The sequence below is a fragment of the Tamandua tetradactyla genome, chromosome 10 (assembly GCF_023851605.1).
Source record: "Tamandua tetradactyla isolate mTamTet1 chromosome 10, mTamTet1.pri, whole genome shotgun sequence".
Lineage (NCBI taxonomy): Eukaryota > Metazoa > Chordata > Mammalia > Pilosa > Myrmecophagidae > Tamandua > Tamandua tetradactyla.
The window spans coordinates 46,326,776-46,345,433 of NC_135336.1; the positions used below are offsets into that span (position 1 = coordinate 46,326,776).

Genomic DNA, 18,658 nt, shown 5'->3' on the forward strand with positions numbered 1-18,658 from the left:
CCTGCTTTTTAATCTTATAAAGTTACTTATTACATTGTAAATACTTTTGGATTAACAAGGTTACATCCTTTCTTATTGGGAAAATGATCTTGGGTTTTCTTTATTTCAGTATGATTTCTTTGAAAATGTACTGGGCTAAGGTAAATGGAATGTAGCTATATTCAATTTTTTTTTATAATTTATGAAAACTTTCCTGTTGAATTGTATCTGGACATAACTGAGCTTGTTCTCATGGAAACTTGGAAACTGCTCATGGGCTGTTGGAAGACATAATATATGAAGCTTCCTTATGCTGGTATGGCCTGCACCCACCCAGGTGGTCTCTTCTCTTTCAGCTGAGTCCAACCCTTGTGGGGCTGAAGAAATTGGTGTCGTCATCCCTATAGGGACTACAAATGGAGATGTACTTGGCTTGATACTCATGGTATTAGTCTTTGTTTACTGTCCTGTATTTTTCTACAAGGTAAACCTGGACTAGTTTATGGACATTTGTCCCATGAATGTGAATATCACTTAAAATCCAAGACCAGAGAAGTTTATGTGGAGTGTGCACTGCAGCATTACACCTCCACATATGCTATTCCCTTTTCTTAGAACATTCTTGCACTATTTCTTGTGAACTCTATTTTTTCAAAATCTAATTCAAAGGTCCCCATCTCTGGGGAAGCTTCCTTACACCTACCCAAACAGAATAACCACCCATTTTCCTCTTCTCTGCCATAACAATTTGTATATACTGCTCATAATTTTTATTACATTATTTGTGTTCATGATTTTCCCTTTAGATTTTATCCTCCACAAAAACTGGAAACATTTTGCATTTCCTGCGTTTAGTATGTTATGACATATAGTGAACACTCAGAAAATTTTGTTGAGTCAATAAATGATCTTGAACTAATTTGGAATAAGTTATGGATGAAAGAATCTGGTACTTGTTATCTCTATGAAAGCATGGAGGTTTTAGTGTGTGTGTATGTTTTGTTTCGCATGTATATACAAACTAAAATTTCCCATTTTAACCACTTTTAAATATACAATTTAGTGGTGATAATTACATTCGCAATGTTGTGTTACCACCACCACCATCTATAACCAAAATTTTTTTCATCATCCCCAATAAAGCACAGTTTTATATTTAGTTTCCTATTGAGTGATTTCTTAAAGCATCATAAAGTTCAAGATCAATCATAAAAAATTTTGAAATACTTCCTAAAAAAAAATATCTTCTTAAATAAAAACCCAAGGAATTTTTTTTGAATAATCATATACTAGAGAGAGACTCTCTTTCATCTATAGGTAATTATCCAGAGTTTTGGTATAACTTTCAAGTTATTCTATTATCTACCTCAATTAACCTTTTCAATATTCATTCCCAACCTATGACACTATGCTCTTGTTTCTTCTCCATAAAGTTGCTTTTTATTACCTATAAACAGTATACATTTTTACCCTACTGTCATTGATCATAACCAGTAATTTTCTTCTAAAAGCATTTTAAAAGTTCTTGGGTAAATTCTCTGCTTGTAATATAATTTATTAGTGAAAATTTACTCCATCATGGAACTTAAACAAAAGAAAATTCCAAAGCTTGAAATCTCTTTAGACTTCATGAACATTTGTAATAGAAGTCAAACAGTACATAATTCATTATTTACAAGAATATTCCTATTTCCTGATTCTTACCAGCAAACCTGTGATAAAGGCAGAGATTATCATAACTTTTTCATTGGTCGAGTAAGCCAGTATAAAAGAGCTTAGGTTATTAACCTAAGATCAAATGGAAAAACCAAGATTCAAGTCCAGGATTGCTGAATCTAAATACAGACATGTCTAGAATACTGTGATGCTAGATTTTCTGTTTTTTTTTTTTTTTCGGACTAGGCCTTCAGAAAAAGTAATTTATAATTTGTTACCTGAAAGCTCTCCTTTGTTATGAAGTATAAGCATGAAACTTCTCTTGCAAAATTAAAATTCACCTCAGTGAAATTTTCAGTTTTTTCTCCCATTCATGCAATAAAATTTGGCAAATAGTTTCTTACAAACTTACCAGTATTTTGAAAATGCAATTGTGCACATGCATTTGATGGCCATTTAGATTTGTTAGCTTTTATAAGGACTGAAAATATAATTTGTTTGAGGCTGTCTTGAAAATATACTTGAGCTTTTTCTAAAGCATAACATAACTGAAGGATAATTTAGCTAATACAATTAGTTTGGTATTCTCAAGAGAAATATGTTTTAGACCTTTACAAGATATTTTTTTAAAGGGAATTTCCCCAGAGGTACACAAAATAAAATTTAAATTCATTGCTATTTGATAATAAATCTCAGCTTTCACAGTGATTTTTGACTAACTTAATTACTTTCTACTAAGTTTATTTGATAAAAAAACAACAACTGAGAATTGCATTTGATCCATTGTGATAGAGGAACTCCTCTTTTAGTTAAGTTTCACATGGAGATAAATACACTGGACCTCATTTCATGTAAATTAAGCAACTAAGTTACTATCACGTGGCTGTCATTTATATTGAGTCTTACTATGTGCCAGGCACTATTCTAAGCATTTTCTATGTATTAGCTAATTTAATCCTCATAGCAGCTCTACTGTGAGTTAGCTTTACAATTTCTATCCTATTTTCATAGATAAGGAAGGAGACACAGTAAGTGGTTATAATGAAATATTTTCAAGTTGACTTTCAAGGAGGGAAATTTATATGACATTGACTTTATTACAAAGAGATGTAGCTCCAAGAAAAGTAATTGTGTTTATATGTAGCTTTCTATTACTAAAGTAGTCAGTGTGGGCATTTTATGCTTAATATTTAGAAGAATTCAGAACACGTAAGAATCTATCAGTTTTGACTATTAGATTCAAAAAAATGTAATTCTCAGTGAATTAACACATGAAACATTCTGAAGTGGCCCTTATGTTAAAGACAAGAGAGTGGTGATAAAGAGCTTAGCTAGCTAGATTAGAATAAAATTCTCTTGCCTCTGTTCTAATTAGCTTATCTCTCCTGCTTTCATAGCATGCTGGTTACTTCAGAAAAGAAGTAAAGGTACCTTTGAAAATACAACATTTTATTTAAGATAATTTATAATGTTTTTTTGAATGGTTGTATATTCTCAAACGTTAACTTTTAAATCTTAGACTTTTCTTTTAACAATTTGTTATTGAGAGTTACAAGACTTTGGGGGCTTAGTTAAGAATTTTGCCTTCTCATTCCTTTGATTTTAGCCCAAATGATTATGTTTCTTCTTTTTGGGAAGACTTCTTTGAGTATTTTTATATTTGTCCTGATAGAAGGAAACCTTCCATTGACAGGTATTTTTTAATCTATGTTTGTTTTTATCTTTCCATTTATCTGTTGTATATTCTTTCTAAAAATAGCAATTCTTTGATGTGATTAGCAGCAAGAAATTGTATCAACTACTAATTTATTAATCTTAGTTATTGCTTCTTCAAATTGTGTTAAAATTTCTCCATTGATTTTGGGTTTTCCTCCTTATTAGGGTTAGTAGTTCCTGGCTAAAACCTTTCTTTCCTTTATTGCTTATGTTGAAATTAGATGTGTACTTGACTTCAGTAACTAACAATCTTGACATAAAGGAGTGGAAATTAAATGGAGAAAAGATTGAATGTTTCACCCCTTTTCTGCTTAGATATGCATGCATGTCTATAATTTGAGCTTTGATCTAAAAGCCCAAATGTTACACAAGTATCGGTTTTCCTTTTTCCTAACATTCATACTATGCCTTTACTCATTATCAGTAGTCTTGATTATGTTTTCACTCTGTAGCCCAAACTTACTTATCTTTAGAGGGGACCCAAGAACCTGAGAGTGCAGTTTCTTTAATCCTGAACAACTTGGAATCCATAGACCATCCTCAGTCTAATGAAAAGAAACAGCTGGACCACAGAGAAACTGAGATAAAATGGTTGCTCAGAAGAAGGCGATCCATTCTGTTTCCCAACGGAGTAAAAATCTGCCCAGATGAAAGTATTACAGAAGTTGTGGCAAACCATGTGAAGTATTTTAAAGTCCGAGGTAAGCAAATATCTAAAGCCCACTGCTGTACACCCTTGGGCTTTATACATGAAATTCAAATGTAGTTCGGTGACATTTATTGTCACATAATTCATAATATGTGATAATTCAGGCAGGAACTGAGGCCAACATTAACTTTCTACTAGCTATGGACAAAGGAGTTGTTGAGAACATAGTATTAATACAATTTCAGAGGAAAGTTTAAGAGGGAAATTATTTTAAATCTTTTTCAAGCTGTTCAGCTTATGTTACTGAATAAATCAGTTATAATTTTTACTTCTTCCTTACAGCAATTTGCCTACAAAGGTATATTTACCTGTTTGCCTAATTTATTTTATATGCATGAAAATATAATCCATTTATATATTTTATAGTTTACCAGTAGATGCTGATTGCTCTCTAGTTGGGACACGTTTTAGTTTGTTTTTAATTAAACAGTATTAGCCTTGATCTTACACATTTTTATTATGTGAATTCATTCTCTGTTTCTCATAGTTAGTAAACAAAATGAGTTAATTGGGCATGATATTAAGTGTGACAATATCCTTTAGATATTTGGAAGACTTCCAAACTTTGCTTTTAGAACCAATAAAAAGCTATAATGTCAATGCAGTCTGAGTAAATTAAAGGGGAGATAGGTGACAAAATGATAGTGAATTCAGTTTTGTTTGTTCGTGCATTTATTCAATAAATATCTATTGAGTACTTACATTTTCCAGGTACTTGGCTATAGGAAACTTTAGTCTGAACTGCTATTTTATCTTCTGTATTCTCCTTCTTCTTCCCCTTTCCTTGCTCCCTAAAGCAAGAATTTTAAAAATAAATTAAAAATTTAATGATCAGGTGTTAAATAAACTTATATATTGTATTTTTTTGTTTATGTGGTCCAATGTATTAGCATCTTTTTTTTTCTGAGTGTATTTTTATTTCTTGATTGTATTTTGGGGCTATCAAACATTACCAAGTAAAAAACTTTCCTTTTACTTTTTTTTATTGAAAACCACTGAGCTGGTATTTTCTGTAGAGGCATATGCCAGAAATGGAAAATTCTGAAGAGAGTGGGAAGAGAGTAAAGAAACTGAAGAAAGATGAGAATGACATTTAATAATTTATTAAAATATGATTTCTGCTGCCTACATTTTTACTTTATAGTACTTACATATTTAAATAATATTGTTAGGGTATCTAGATACCTCAGCTTCTGTTTAAATAATGAAGAGTAAATAAATTATTTAAGAAATATGGTTATGTCCTTTAATTGATTTGCTCTAGTTTTTAGAGATTAAAGAGATTATTTAAAAAGAAGCTAACTGAAAGAAAAATAAAGCATTCCTGAAATAATGGATTTTAAAATACAGATGCTATGAATGGGATCACTAAAAAGGGTCTCAAAAGTTAAAATGGTTGGCACACAAGTATCAAGATTATAACAATGTTGATATAACAGGTACTGTCATGGTAAAGAGTCAATATTTCATTTGTAATGCTTTAAAAAATTGGGTAAAATGAATATTTCAACTTAGGTCTTGATTTTGAGAAGATAGATTTGAAGTAATTACGCCCTTAGTACCAGATGTTTGAAATTTGGAGGTAGGGACTCATTCAGTGGTCTACCAAGGATCTTACTTCTTTTCACTAAGGTAATTCAATCTGTTTGCCCAATTTTTCCTTCATAGAGAATTTTGGCATCGATTACTATTTGTTGGAACAAAATTTGAAAAGTATCTTTATTTAACCAAGAAACCAACAGTATTTTAACTTAATTTGCAAAATTGAGCAGATATTTAGGGTACTTAGAGTGGAATGTAATTGTCTTGTCCTCTCTTTTAAAAACATTGCATTTATGGTTGGACCTTCAACATGCAGCTTCTTTGAGGTTTATTTTATGGCTTATAAACTGCACATATTTGAAGTATAAATTAGATTAGTTTTGGCAAATGTATTTACCCTGGAAACCATCACTACAGTTAAGATCATGAATTTATCACTCATAATTTCTCACGTGTATTCCCTCCATCCCTTAACTGCTGACCTACTTTCTTTTATATAGTATTTTGCATTGTCTAAGTTTTACATATAAATGGAATCAAAATAGTATATTTATTTTGGGGCGTCTGGCTTCTTTTACTCAGTGTAATTATATTAAGATTAGTCCGTGGTTTGTGTGTGTGTGTGTGTGTGTGTGTCTGTCTGTCTGAATACTTTGTTACATTTTATTGTTGGGTAGTATTCCATTTGTGAATATTTCACAATTTGGGATTTTTGGGTTGCATTCAGATTATTGGTGATTACAAATAAAACTGTCATGAACATTTGGGTACAAGTCTTTGAACATGTGTTTTTATTTCCACTGAATAAAAACTTAGGGATGACTGGGTCACATGGAGGTTGTATGTTTAAATTTATAAGAAATTGTCAAAGTATTTTCCAGTGTGGTTGTACAATTTTACATTCCTACCAGCAATGTATTAGGGTTCCAGTTTCTCCACATCCTTGCAGTACGTGACATGGTCAGTCTTCTAAATCTTAGCTATATTTGTAGGTGTGAAGTGATCTCATTGTAGTTTTAATTTGCATTTCCTTAATAACTAATCAGGTTGATCATCTTTTCATGTGCTTATTTTCTGTTCACAATTCTTTGATGAAGAGGCTGTTCAAATCTTTTGCCCATTAATCAAAAAAGTGGGTTGTTTGTATCATTATTGAGTTATAACAGTTCTTTTTGTATTCTAGATACCAGTTTGTCAGATATGCTTTGAAAATATTTTCTCCCAATCTTGACTTGACTTTTCTTTTTTTAAACGATGTCTTTTGAAGATGGGAAGTTTTCGATTTTTATAAAGCCCAATTTACAGATTTTCTTTTTCCATGTCATGTTTTTGGTTTTCTAAGTTTGCCTAAACCAGGGTCACAAAAATTTTTCTCCTGCCTTTTCCTGTAGAAGTTTTATAGTTTTAGGTTTTACATTTAGGTCTTTGATTTATTTTGAGCTAATTTTTATATACAGTGTAAAGCATGGGTCATTTTGAGCTAATTTTTATATAAAATGCAAAGTATGGGTCAAAGTTGAATTTTTTTGCACATGGATACCCAGTACTATTGTAATTAATTGTTCTAGGACTATTTCTTAAAAAGATGATCCTTTCTTGCCTTTGCACCATTGTTGGAAATCAATCTTCCTTATATAGTGGGTCTTTCTGCACGCTTCATTCTGTTCCATTGATGTTTGTCTATTTTTATGCCATTGTAATACTGAATGATTACTGTAGCTTTTTAAGTCTTTTGAGTCAGAAAGTATAAGTTCTTCAACTTTATTCTTTTCAAATTTTTTTTGTCTGTACCAGATCCTTTGCATTCCAAATAAATTTTTAAATCAGCTTGCCAATTTCTCCCCCCCAAAAAAGGCTGCTTCTATTTTAATTGGGATTGTATTGAGTCTGTAGATCAATTTGGAGAAAATTGTTATCTTAATAACACTGAGTGTTCTGATCTATGAATATGATTTATCCCTCCATTTATTTAGGTCTTCTTCAATTTTTCTCAATAATGTTTTATAATTTTCAATGTATAGGTCTTGCATCATATCTTCTGTCAGAATATCTGTAAGGATTTCATGCTTTTGTAATAGTATTTTAAAATTTTCTGATCGTCCCTTGCTAGTATAAGAAATACAGCTGAGTTTTGTTTATTGATCTTTTATTCTGAAAGTTTGCTAAATTCACTCCATAGTTCTAGTAGCTTTTTTTGCGGATTCCTTAGGATTTTTTACATAAACAAAATTCTATTTGCCAATAAAGGCTATTTTACTTCTTGTTTTCCAATTTGCATATCTTATATTTCTTTTCTGGCCTTATTGTATCAAATTAACCACTCCACATGCTTTGCATTCCACAATTCTAAAAGGAAAACATATTATCCTAAAAAACTCTTTGCTCCATACTGGATTTCTATATACTGGATAAATAAGATGCAAAGCTGGGGCCCTACTAACAGGATTAAAGACATATTGGACACTGGCATTTCCTTCTTCAGAAAGTTGTCTTAATATTTTTTCTTTCCTCACCAGTTTCCAGGTTAGGTTATTTCTGCCAGGAGTGAGACATTTGTAGATTACTTATCTTCTAGGAAATAAAAGTCCTCTTTAGCAGTAATTAAAGGCTACATGGAAATTACATGACAAGGATGGGAAGGCTATACTCTAAATTTGTTTTATGGGATTTTGAACAGTTCTAGTTATAGGCTGTGGTAATTAGATTTAGGTGTCAACTTGGCCAGGTGATGTGCCTAGGTCTGTTGCTGTGGGCTTGAATCATTAGCATGTGAAATTCACTTTTGGTTGATTACATCTGCAGTGGGCTATGGAGAGTACCTTCTGCAATGAGTGATGTTTAATTTAATTTGCTGGGGCTTAAAAGAGAGAGGTCAGAAGCAAGCTCAATGCAGCATAGCCCAAGCAGGTCAGCACACCTCCTTTCAGCACTCATAGCTCAGCCGTGACGTTTGGAGATGCAGAAAGGAATTGCTCCAGGGAAAGCCGTTGGAACCTAGAAGCCAGAGAGAAAGCTAGCAGACGCTCTGTGCCTTCCCATGTAACAGAGAACTTCAGACGAAAGTTAGCTGTATTTCCTCTGAAGAACCATACGTTTTTAACTAAATAAATCCCTTTTAATTAGATAAATCCCCAATCCATCTCTGGTGTGTTACATTCTGGAAGCTTTGGTAGACTAAAACATAGGCCAAATAGTGAAATATGTGGCATATGTCTGTGGTGGATTCTTGCACTTCTTGATACCTCTTTCCTTAGAATAATGCTGATTTTCGTATTCTCTCTACTGCCTGCAGTGTCCTATCTAGGTTTTCCCTTTCTGAGCTTCAGACTCCCCCTCCCCACTCTCTATCAAAATATAATTCTCTGATTTCTATTCCAAGTTAATTAATCAGACCTTCTTGTCACATAGCTCCCAATAGAAAGCCATTGAATAGATGAAATTAAGGTTGCTTTACCTTTCCAAAGGGAATTGCTTTTTTAAAAAACGGCTTTATTGAGGTCCAATTCATATCATATAAAGCACCCATTTAGTGAACAACTCATTGGGTTTACTATATTTATAGCTATGCACAACCAATCTCCACAGTTAATTTTAGAACATTTTCATCCCCTCCAAAAAGAAACCCAATTACTTTTAGCTATCATCCCCTTAACCCCCAGGCCTAAACCTAACCAACAATCTATCTACTTTTTGTCTCTGTGCACTGTTTTATGACTGGTTTCTCTCACTTAGCATAATGTTTTCAAAGTTCATCCATGTTGTGGTATGTATTAGTACTTCATTCCTTTATATGACTGAATAATATTCTATTTTATGGAATGCCTCATTCTATTTTTTTATTTGTCAGTTGCATTTGGGGCTATTGTAATAATGCTGCAATGAACATTCCTGTAAAAATTTTTGCAGAGGCATATGTTTTCATTTTTCTTGGCTGTAAATCTTCAAGTGAAATTGTTGGGTCATATTGTGACTTTATGTTAACTATTTGAGGAACTGGTATACTCTTTTCCAAATAGCTACATTATTTTACATTTTCATAAATAATGCTTGAGGGTTCTGATTTCTCCCCATCTTCACTAACACTTATTCTTATCTGACTTTTTGTTTCTAGCCATCCTAGTGGATATGAAATGGTATCTCATTGTGGTTTTTGTTTTGCATTTTCCTAGTGACTAATGATGGTAAACATCTTTTGATGTCCTTAAGGGGCCATTTGTTTATCTTCTTTGGGTAAATATATATTCATGTCCTTTGGCTGTTTTAAAAATTAGGTTGTTTATCTTTTTATTATTGAGTGGTAGTTGTTCTTTATATATTCAGGATACAGGACCTCTACCAGATATATGATATGTGCATATTTTCTTCCGTTTTGTGGGTTGTTGTTGGTGTTATTTAAAGCACAAAAGTTTTAATTTTGATGAAGACCAGTTTATCTATTTTTTGTTATAGAGGTTCATACTTTTGGAGTCATATTTAAGACTCTATTGCCAAGTACAAGATCATGAATGTTTACCTCTGTGTTTTCTCCTGAGAGTGCCATAGTTTTAGCTCTTACATTTAGGTCTTTGATCCATTTTAAGTTCATTTTTGTATATGGTGTGAGGAAAGGATCCAACTTCATTCATTTGCATGTGGCTATCTAGTTGTCCCAGCACCATTTATTTAAAAGACTATTCTTTCCCTCTTGAATGATCTTGTCATCCTTGTCAAAAATCATTTTGTCATAGATACATGAGTTTATTTCTGTACTCTGTATTCCATTTCATTGACATTACCACACTATCTCGATTACTATTGCTTTGTAGTAAGTTTTGAAATTGGGAAACATGAGTGTCAAGAAGTGAGCCAAGCTGAGAGGGCTGAGCTAAGCTACCGTGTATCAAAAGTGGGTAAGACAACAAGCCCAAATGAAAGTAACAGTTAAGCATTTAATGACTTACAGTGATAATATAAGCAAGAAGTTAGAGCATAGAAGGTGCCAGCCCCGACTCGGTTTCATTTTCTAGTATGGAATAGGACCACAAGATGAGGGTCAGATGGATTAGTGCAGATATGGAACATGTCTCATTGGCAGGAGAGCAGCAAATGAAAAGCTGCTGCCATTTCATGGACCTGGAAGTAAGGGAGAGGAAGAGGAAAAGTACTGAGGACTGAGTCATGGTGGAAAAAATTGTCTTCAAAATCTCCCACACCTCCCCTGAAAAGGAGGTCTCAGCAGAGGCATCAGAGGAGGGCCTTGGCTAGGAATTCAGATTATGTGAAATAGCATGATCAGCCAGGGAAACCTGAGTCCTTGAATGCAATTCCCTTCAAAGACTGCAATGCACTAGCTGTGCATCAAATCTAATGTTGGAAAGGCAGCTTTCCTCCTTGAGGCCTGTCAGTAAAAGCTTGTCTGAAAGATCGTGATGGTGTTTGCCGGGAATCAGACTCCTAAGTGAATTCTCCTATTTGCTCTTCATTTGCATTTGCAATTTTGTTTGGACTATTATGGGTCCATTGCAATTTCATATGAATTATATAAAGAAGCCAGCTGGAATTATGGTAGGAATTTTGCTGAATCTGTATATCAGTTTGGGAAGTATTACCATCTTAGCAATATTAAGTATTCTAATCTATGAACGTGAGAAGGTTTCCATTTATCTAGAATTTGTTCAGTTTCTTACAGCAAAATGTTTTTTTTAATTTTAAAATATTTTTTATTGATTTATATTATATATTCAAATACCATGTAATTATCCAAAGAATACAATCAATGGTTCACAACATCATCTTATAGCTGTTATCATCACAATCAAGTTTTTTCTCTTTTTTGAGAAAAATAATGTATATACAAAAAAGCAATAAATTTCAAAGCACATCGCAACAAGAGCAGATTTCAGAGTTTTGTATGGGTTTCAATTCTACAATTTTAGGTTTTTACTCCTAGATGCTCTAAAATACTGGAAACTAAAAGAAATATTAATATAATAATTCAGCAACCATACTCATTTGTTAAACCCTACCTTCTCTGAATAACTCTACCATCACCTTTGATCTTTCTCCCACTCTTTAGGGGTATTTGGGCTATGCCTATTCCAACTTTTTTATCAGCAATGTTCTGTAGTGTTCTGAGTATAAGTTTTGCAGTTGTTTTGTTAAATTTATTACTAACTATTTTATTATTTTTGATGCTATTGTAAATGAAATCCTTTTCTTAATTTTAATTTTGGATCATTAGTTGCAAGTCTGTAGAAATGCAATTGATTTTTGTTTATCAATCTTGTATTATGCAACCTTGATAACCTTGTTTATCAATTCGTTTTGTAGTGGATTTCTTAGGATCTTCTATATGTGAGTTCATGTCATCCACAAATAGAAATACCTTTACTTTTTCCTTTCCCATTTGGATGGCTTTCATTTCTTTTTCTTGCATGATTTCCCAGACTAGAGACTCTAGTATAATGCTGAATAGATTGGTGAGCGCAGACATCCTTGTCTTGTTCCTGAACTTAGGGGTAAAGTATCTATAATAGATTGAATTACGCATGCCAGTAAAAACACGTTCTTATCCATTTCTGTGAGTGTGAGCCTGTTATAAGTAGGACCTTTTGAAGATGCTATTTTTATTAGGTGTGGTCAACTGAATCAGGGATGAGTCTGAATCCTATCACCGGAGGCCTTAAAGAGAAGCTGGAAGTCACTGGAAACTGGAAGAGAAAGGAGAGGACATTGCCATTGAGATGGGAAAGCTAAGGAACCCAAGTACTGCTGGCCAGAATGCTACCAACCCCAGGAAGAAGCAGCCTTCTATCCTCTCAAATAATGAGCCAATAAAAGTTTGTTGCTAATACAACCTATTATGCGGCATTTGTGATAGCAGCTGGGGAACGAAGACAACATGATCTTTCATCATCAAGTATGATGTTAGCTGCAGGGTTTTTGTAAATGCCCTTGGTCACCTTTTTTTTTTTTAATTAATTTTTTAATTTTTTAAAAAATACCAAAAAACACCAAACAAACGCGAACATTCTTAACTTTTGATCATTCCGTTCTACATATATAATCAGTAATTCACAATATCATCACATAGTTGCATATACATCATCATAATCATTTCTTGGAACATTTGCCTCTATTCAGAAAAAGGAATAAAGAGAAAACAGAAAAAAATTCATACATACCATCCCCTTACCCCTCTCTTTCATTGATCACTAGCATTTCAAGCTACATTTATTTTAACATTTGTTCCCCCTATTATTTATTTTTATTCCATATGCTTTACTCATCTGTTAAGGTAGATAAAAGGAGCATCAGACACAAGGTTTTCACCATCACACAGTCACACTGTGAAAGCTATATCATTATACAATCATCTTCAAGAAACATGGCTACTGGAACACAGCTCTACATTTTCAGACAGTTCCCTCCAGCCTCTCCATTACATCTTGACTAACAAGGTGATAACTGTTTAATGCGTAAGAATAACCTCCAGGAAAACCTCTTGATTCTGTTTGGAATCTGTCAGTCATTGACACTTAATTTTGTCTCATTTCGCTCTTCCCCCTTTTGGTTGAGAAGGTTTTCTCAATCCCTTGATGCCGAGTCTCAGCTCATTCTAGGATTTCTGTCCCATATTGCCAGGAAGGTCCACACCCCTGAGAATCATGTCTTATGTAGAGAGGGAGAGGGCAGTGAGTTTGCTTGTTGTGTTGGCTGGAGAGAGAGGCCACATCTGAGAACGAAGAGGTTCTCTTGGGGGTGACTCTTAGGTCTAATTTTAAGTAGGCTCGACCTATCCTTTGTGGGGTTACGGTTCATATGAACAAACCCCAAGATTGGAAGCTCAGCCTATGGCTTTGGTTGTCTGCACTTTTGTGAGAATATCAAGAATTCAACTTGGGAAAGTTGAATTTTCCCCCTTTCTCATCATTCCCCAAAGGGAACTTTGCAAATACTTTTTTATTCACTGTTCAAATTGCTCTAGGATTTATCAGGGCAACATTCTGGACAAACCAACAAAATCTCATGTCCTACCCAAGGATCCAAGTACTAATGGTGTTCAGTTAAGCTGTCTACATAAGTTATATTAGGAAATGCACTAGTCAAAATATAAATTTTGTACCAAATAAACATTTTTTTGCTTTAGTCTCACACAAGTTAAAATTTTAAAATACTGATTACCATCTATTTTCAACACCCTGCAGTAATGACATTCCTTTGTTCTTCCTCATGCAAAAACATTTTTAAAATTTGTACATATAGTCACTATCATTATACATTCTAGGCATTCCTAGATTATACCATCTCAGTCTTTATCATCTATCTTTCTTTCTGATTTCATTTGTGCCCCCCAGCTCTCCTCCCTCTATCATTCTCAAATTCAGCTTCATTCAGTGTTTTAACATAATTGTATTACAGTTAGGTAGTATTGTGCTGTCCATTTCTGAGTTTTTACATTCAGTCCTGTTGCACAATCTGTATCCCTTCAGCTCCAATTACCCAATATCTTACCCTATTTCTATCTCCTGATGATCTCTGCTACCAATGAAATTCTCCAAGTTTATTCACTAATGTCAGTTCATATCAGTGAGACCATACAGTATTTGTCCTTTTGTTTCTGGCTAATCTCACTCCGTTTAATGCCCTTAAGTTCCATCCATGTTGTTACATACTTCATAACTTTATTCTGTCTTACAGCTGCATGGTATTCCATTGTATGTATATGTTACAGTTTGTATAGCTACTAATCTGTTGATGAACATTTTGGCTGTTTCCATCTCTTCATAATTGTAAACAACTTTTATGGTTGAGGAAATTTCTCGTTATTCTTAGTATGTTCAGTTTGTATCATGAAAGGGTGTTGGATTTTATCAAATGCTTTTTCTGCATTGATTTAGATGATCACGTCCTTTTGTTTTTTATTCTACTGATATGGTGTATTATATTAATTGATTTTTGAGATAAACCAACCTTGCATTCATGGAAATATTGGAATGAGTTGGGAGGTATTCTGCCCTCTTCTGCTTTTTTGGGAATAATTAGTGTTAATCCATCTTTAAATGTTTGGTAAAAATTCACTTGTGATGCTATCTGGTTTGAATATTTCTTTGTGAGTAGTTTTTCAATGACTAATTTGATCTCTTTATTTGTTATACATCTTTTTAAAGAGTTTCATAGTGCATGGAATCTTTGTAGAATCTTATATAATGCCCTAGATATTCTTTAGGATTGGCAGGAATATGTATCTATTTAGATTGTCTTTTTCTTGTTGAGTCAGTTTCAGTAATTTGTGTATTTCTAGTAATTAGTCCATTTCATCTAAGTTATTGTACTACATTTGTTCATGGTATTATTTACAATCGTTTTTATTGCTGTAAGGTCAGTAGTAATGTTTCCTCTCTCACACCTAAATTTAGTACTTTGAGATTTCTCTCTTTTTTGTCATTCTAACTAAAATTGTTAATTTAATGTATCTTTTCAAAGAACCAACTTTTGTTTTTATTTACTTTGTCTATTGTTTTTCTATTCTTTATTTCACTAGTTTCTGCTCTAATCCTTATTATCTCCTTTCTTCTGCTTGCTTTATATTTAATTTGCTTTTCTTTTTCCAGTTTTAAATTAGAATGTAAGGTTATTTGAGATATTTCTTCTTTTTCAATAGATGTGAATTTCCCTTCAAGAACTGCCTTGACTGCATCCCATAAGTTTTTTTTGAGGGGTGTGTGTGTATGGCCCGGGCATCAAACCTGGTAGGTGTGGTTACCGGCATGGAAGGTGTGCATTCTACCACTGAACTGCATCCTTTAATTTTGGCACTTGTTTTCATCCATAAGAAAGTACTTTTTAATTTCCCATTTGATTTCTTCCTTGACCCATGCATTTTAGACTGTGTAGTTTAGTTTCCACATATTCTTGAATTTTCCAAATTTATTTATGTTATTGATTTCTACTATCATTGTATTGTTTTCAGAGAACATACCTTGCACTATTTATCTCCTTGAAATTTATTGACATTTGTTTTGTGGTCTAGTGTGTGGTCTACCCTAGAGAGCGTCCATGTGCACTTGAGAAGAATGTATATTCTACTCTGCTGGGTGGAGTATTCTATAGCTGTTAGGTCTAGTTGTTTTATTGTGTTTAAGTCTTGCAGTTCTTTGTTGATCTTCTTTCTGGTTATATACATTATTGAAAGTTAGGGTATTGAAGTCTCTAGTTTAATGTTGAGTTTTCTATTTCTCCCTTCATTTCCATCAGTTTTAGTGTCATGTATTTTGTTGCTTTGTTATTAGGTGCTTGTATATTTATAATTATTATATCTTCTTAATAGATTGACCCACTCATCATTTTAAACTGTCCCTCTTTATCTCTAGTAACATTTTTTGTTTGAAAGTCTTTTTTTTTATATTATTATAGTCACTGCAGCTTTCTTGTGATTACCATTTGCATACTATATCTTTTTCCACCCTTTATTTTAATTCTATTTGTTTCCTTAACTTTTGATTAGATTGTTAATCTATTCACATTTAATGTTATCCTCAATATAGTTGAATTTATGCCTGCCATGTTAGTTTTTACTATACATCTTAACATTAAAATCAGCTTCATGTTTATAATAACTTAATTCCAGTGAGATATAGAAATGTTATTCCTATAAAGCTCTATTCCTTTTTTGCCTTTTTGTGATATTATTGTTATACATATTATATGTATAAGTATTACAGCCCAACATTACATTGTTATAAGTACTCTGTAAAATTTTTTCTTTTAAAGAAGATGAGAAGAGAAGGACAGCAAGAATTTAATAAACCTCTACCTCCTTTATTATCATTTTGGGTTCCCTTCACCTGTTCCTGTGGATTTGAGTTACCATTTAGAGTTCTTTCCTTGGTCCAAAACAGCTTTGCTCCCACCCATCTTGTTTATGCTGTTATTGACAAATTTATTGCTTTTCTATATGTTATTAGTTCAACATTACACTATATTCATATTGATTTATTCAATTGCTTTTTAAATCAGTTAAGACAAGAAAGGAGAAGAAAATGCATTTATACCATGTTTTCTAATTACATAATTATTTTTAATAGTGCTCTTTGTTATTCACGTGGATTCGAATGACTATTTCTGCAATTTCCGCCTGAAGAACTTCCTTTAGTATTTCTAATAAAATGAATATTCTAGCAACAAATTCATCTGGTAATGTCTTTATTTCATCTTCATTTTTGAAAGATAATTTGTGTGGATGTAGTATTCTAGACTAACCTTTTTTTTTCCCCTTTGGGATTCTTTGATTATGTTATCCTACTGCCTTCTTGTCTCTGTTTTTTTCTTGAGAAGTCAGCTCTTAATCTTACTGGGGTCCTTTCAGGTGATAGATCATTTTTTCTCTTATTGACTTCAAGATTTTCTCCTTGTCTTTAACTATCAGCATTTTTACTATGTGTCCCTTTGTGGATCCTTTTATGTTTATCCTACTTGGAGTTCATTGAACTTTGGGGATGTATAGATTAATATTTTTCAATAAATTTTGGAAGTTTTGGACATTATTTTTTTGAATGTGTTTTTTTCTGCTTCCCTTTTTCTCTCCTCTCCTTCTGGTCTTCCATTAGGCATGGACTGGTGCACTTAGTGGTGCCCAACATTCTTCTGGAGACTTTGCTCATTTTCTTAATTCTCTTTTCTTTCTGTTCTTCAGATAGTACTATCTGTCTAGGTCTGTCTTCAAATTTGCTAACTCTTCTGCCAGTTCAAATATAATTGTGAGCCACTTAAGTAAATTTTTAATTTCAGTTATTGTACTTGTAAACTCCAGAATTTCAATTTTAAAATAATGTCTTTTTATTCATATTTGTTATTTGATGCAATATCATCGTCACACTGTTCTTTACTATTTTAATTATATTTTCCTTTAGTTCTTTGAACATATTTATGTGCTGAAGTCTTTACCTGTTAAATCCAAAATCTGTTCCTTGTTAAAGGCAGTCTTTGCTACCTGTTTTTTCCTTGGTGTATAGTACATATTTTCCTGTTTCTTTGCATGCCTTATAATATTTTTTTTTAGAAGCTGGATGTCGTGGATTAAATATTGCAGCAATCCTTGGTACTAGTTTCTCCTCTGGGTGTTGTTATTGTTGCTTGCTTGTTTACTTGTTTAGTGAATGGTTTAATTATTTTAGTGGTCTACCTGGATGTTCCCCCAGATTATTCCAACTGTGTTTCCTCACCACACAATAATGTTTTTCTGACTTGTTATGAAAAATTTTAAACATACAGAGAAGTTGAAAGAATGTTATAGTGAACACCCATATTCCCACCACCTAGAGTTTACAAGTTAATATTTTTAAGGTGAAATGTATATAGAGTGAAATGTATGAATTTTAAGCATACCATGGTGGGTTTTAGCAAATGTCCACATTACCATAACCCAAAGCTCTATTACATTTCAGAATATTATAACTCCAGAAAGTTCCCTCATGTCTTTTCCTAGACAATCCTCTCCTACCTGCTATAGGCAAGCACTTCTCTATTTTTTTTCTTAACCATAGATTAGTTTCATCTATCTATTATTGTGTATAAATAGAATAATGTGTCATCTTTTGTGTAAGGCTTCTTTCACTCAACCTAATGTTTTGAGATTCATCCATGTTGTGTGAATCAGTAATTTGTTCCTTTCTATTCCTTTATATGACTGTATTACTTTTTGTGTATTCATTTTCCCATTGATGGGTTATTTTCATTGCTTAGTTATTATGCATGAAACCACTCTGGCATTGAACATAAGTCTTTCTGTCAATATTTATTTATATTTTTCTTGAGTGAATGTGCAGGAAGTGGATTGTTGGGTCAAAGGTTTTTATGTTTGTAGTTGTATAAGAAACTAGTAGAATTCTTTTTCCAAAGTGGTTTTTTCTGTTATGCACTCCCACCAAAAATTGAGTTCTGGTTGCTCCAGATCGATGCCAAAATTTGGTATTTTCCATTAAAAAAATTCAGCCATTCTAATTTGTGTATAGATGTTTTACAATTTCATTTTTATTTTTAAAATGCAATTTTATAGATATATTCACATATACAATC

The 18,658-nt window shown here is 32.8% G+C and overlaps 1 protein-coding gene across 1 annotated transcript in view; it reads left to right on the plus strand.

Moving 5' to 3' along the window:
* Positions 1 to 3,246: 3,246 nt before the first annotated feature.
* IMPG2 (interphotoreceptor matrix proteoglycan 2) overlaps positions 3,247 to 18,658 on the plus strand; it is a 105,824-nt gene continuing 90,412 nt past the window's right edge. The window contains exons 1-2 of the mRNA XM_077117577.1: positions 3,247 to 3,328; positions 3,804 to 4,052. Of these exons, the coding sequence (XP_076973692.1) occupies positions 3,247 to 3,328; positions 3,804 to 4,052 (331 nt within the window). The remainder of the gene's footprint in view (positions 3,329 to 3,803; positions 4,053 to 18,658) is intronic.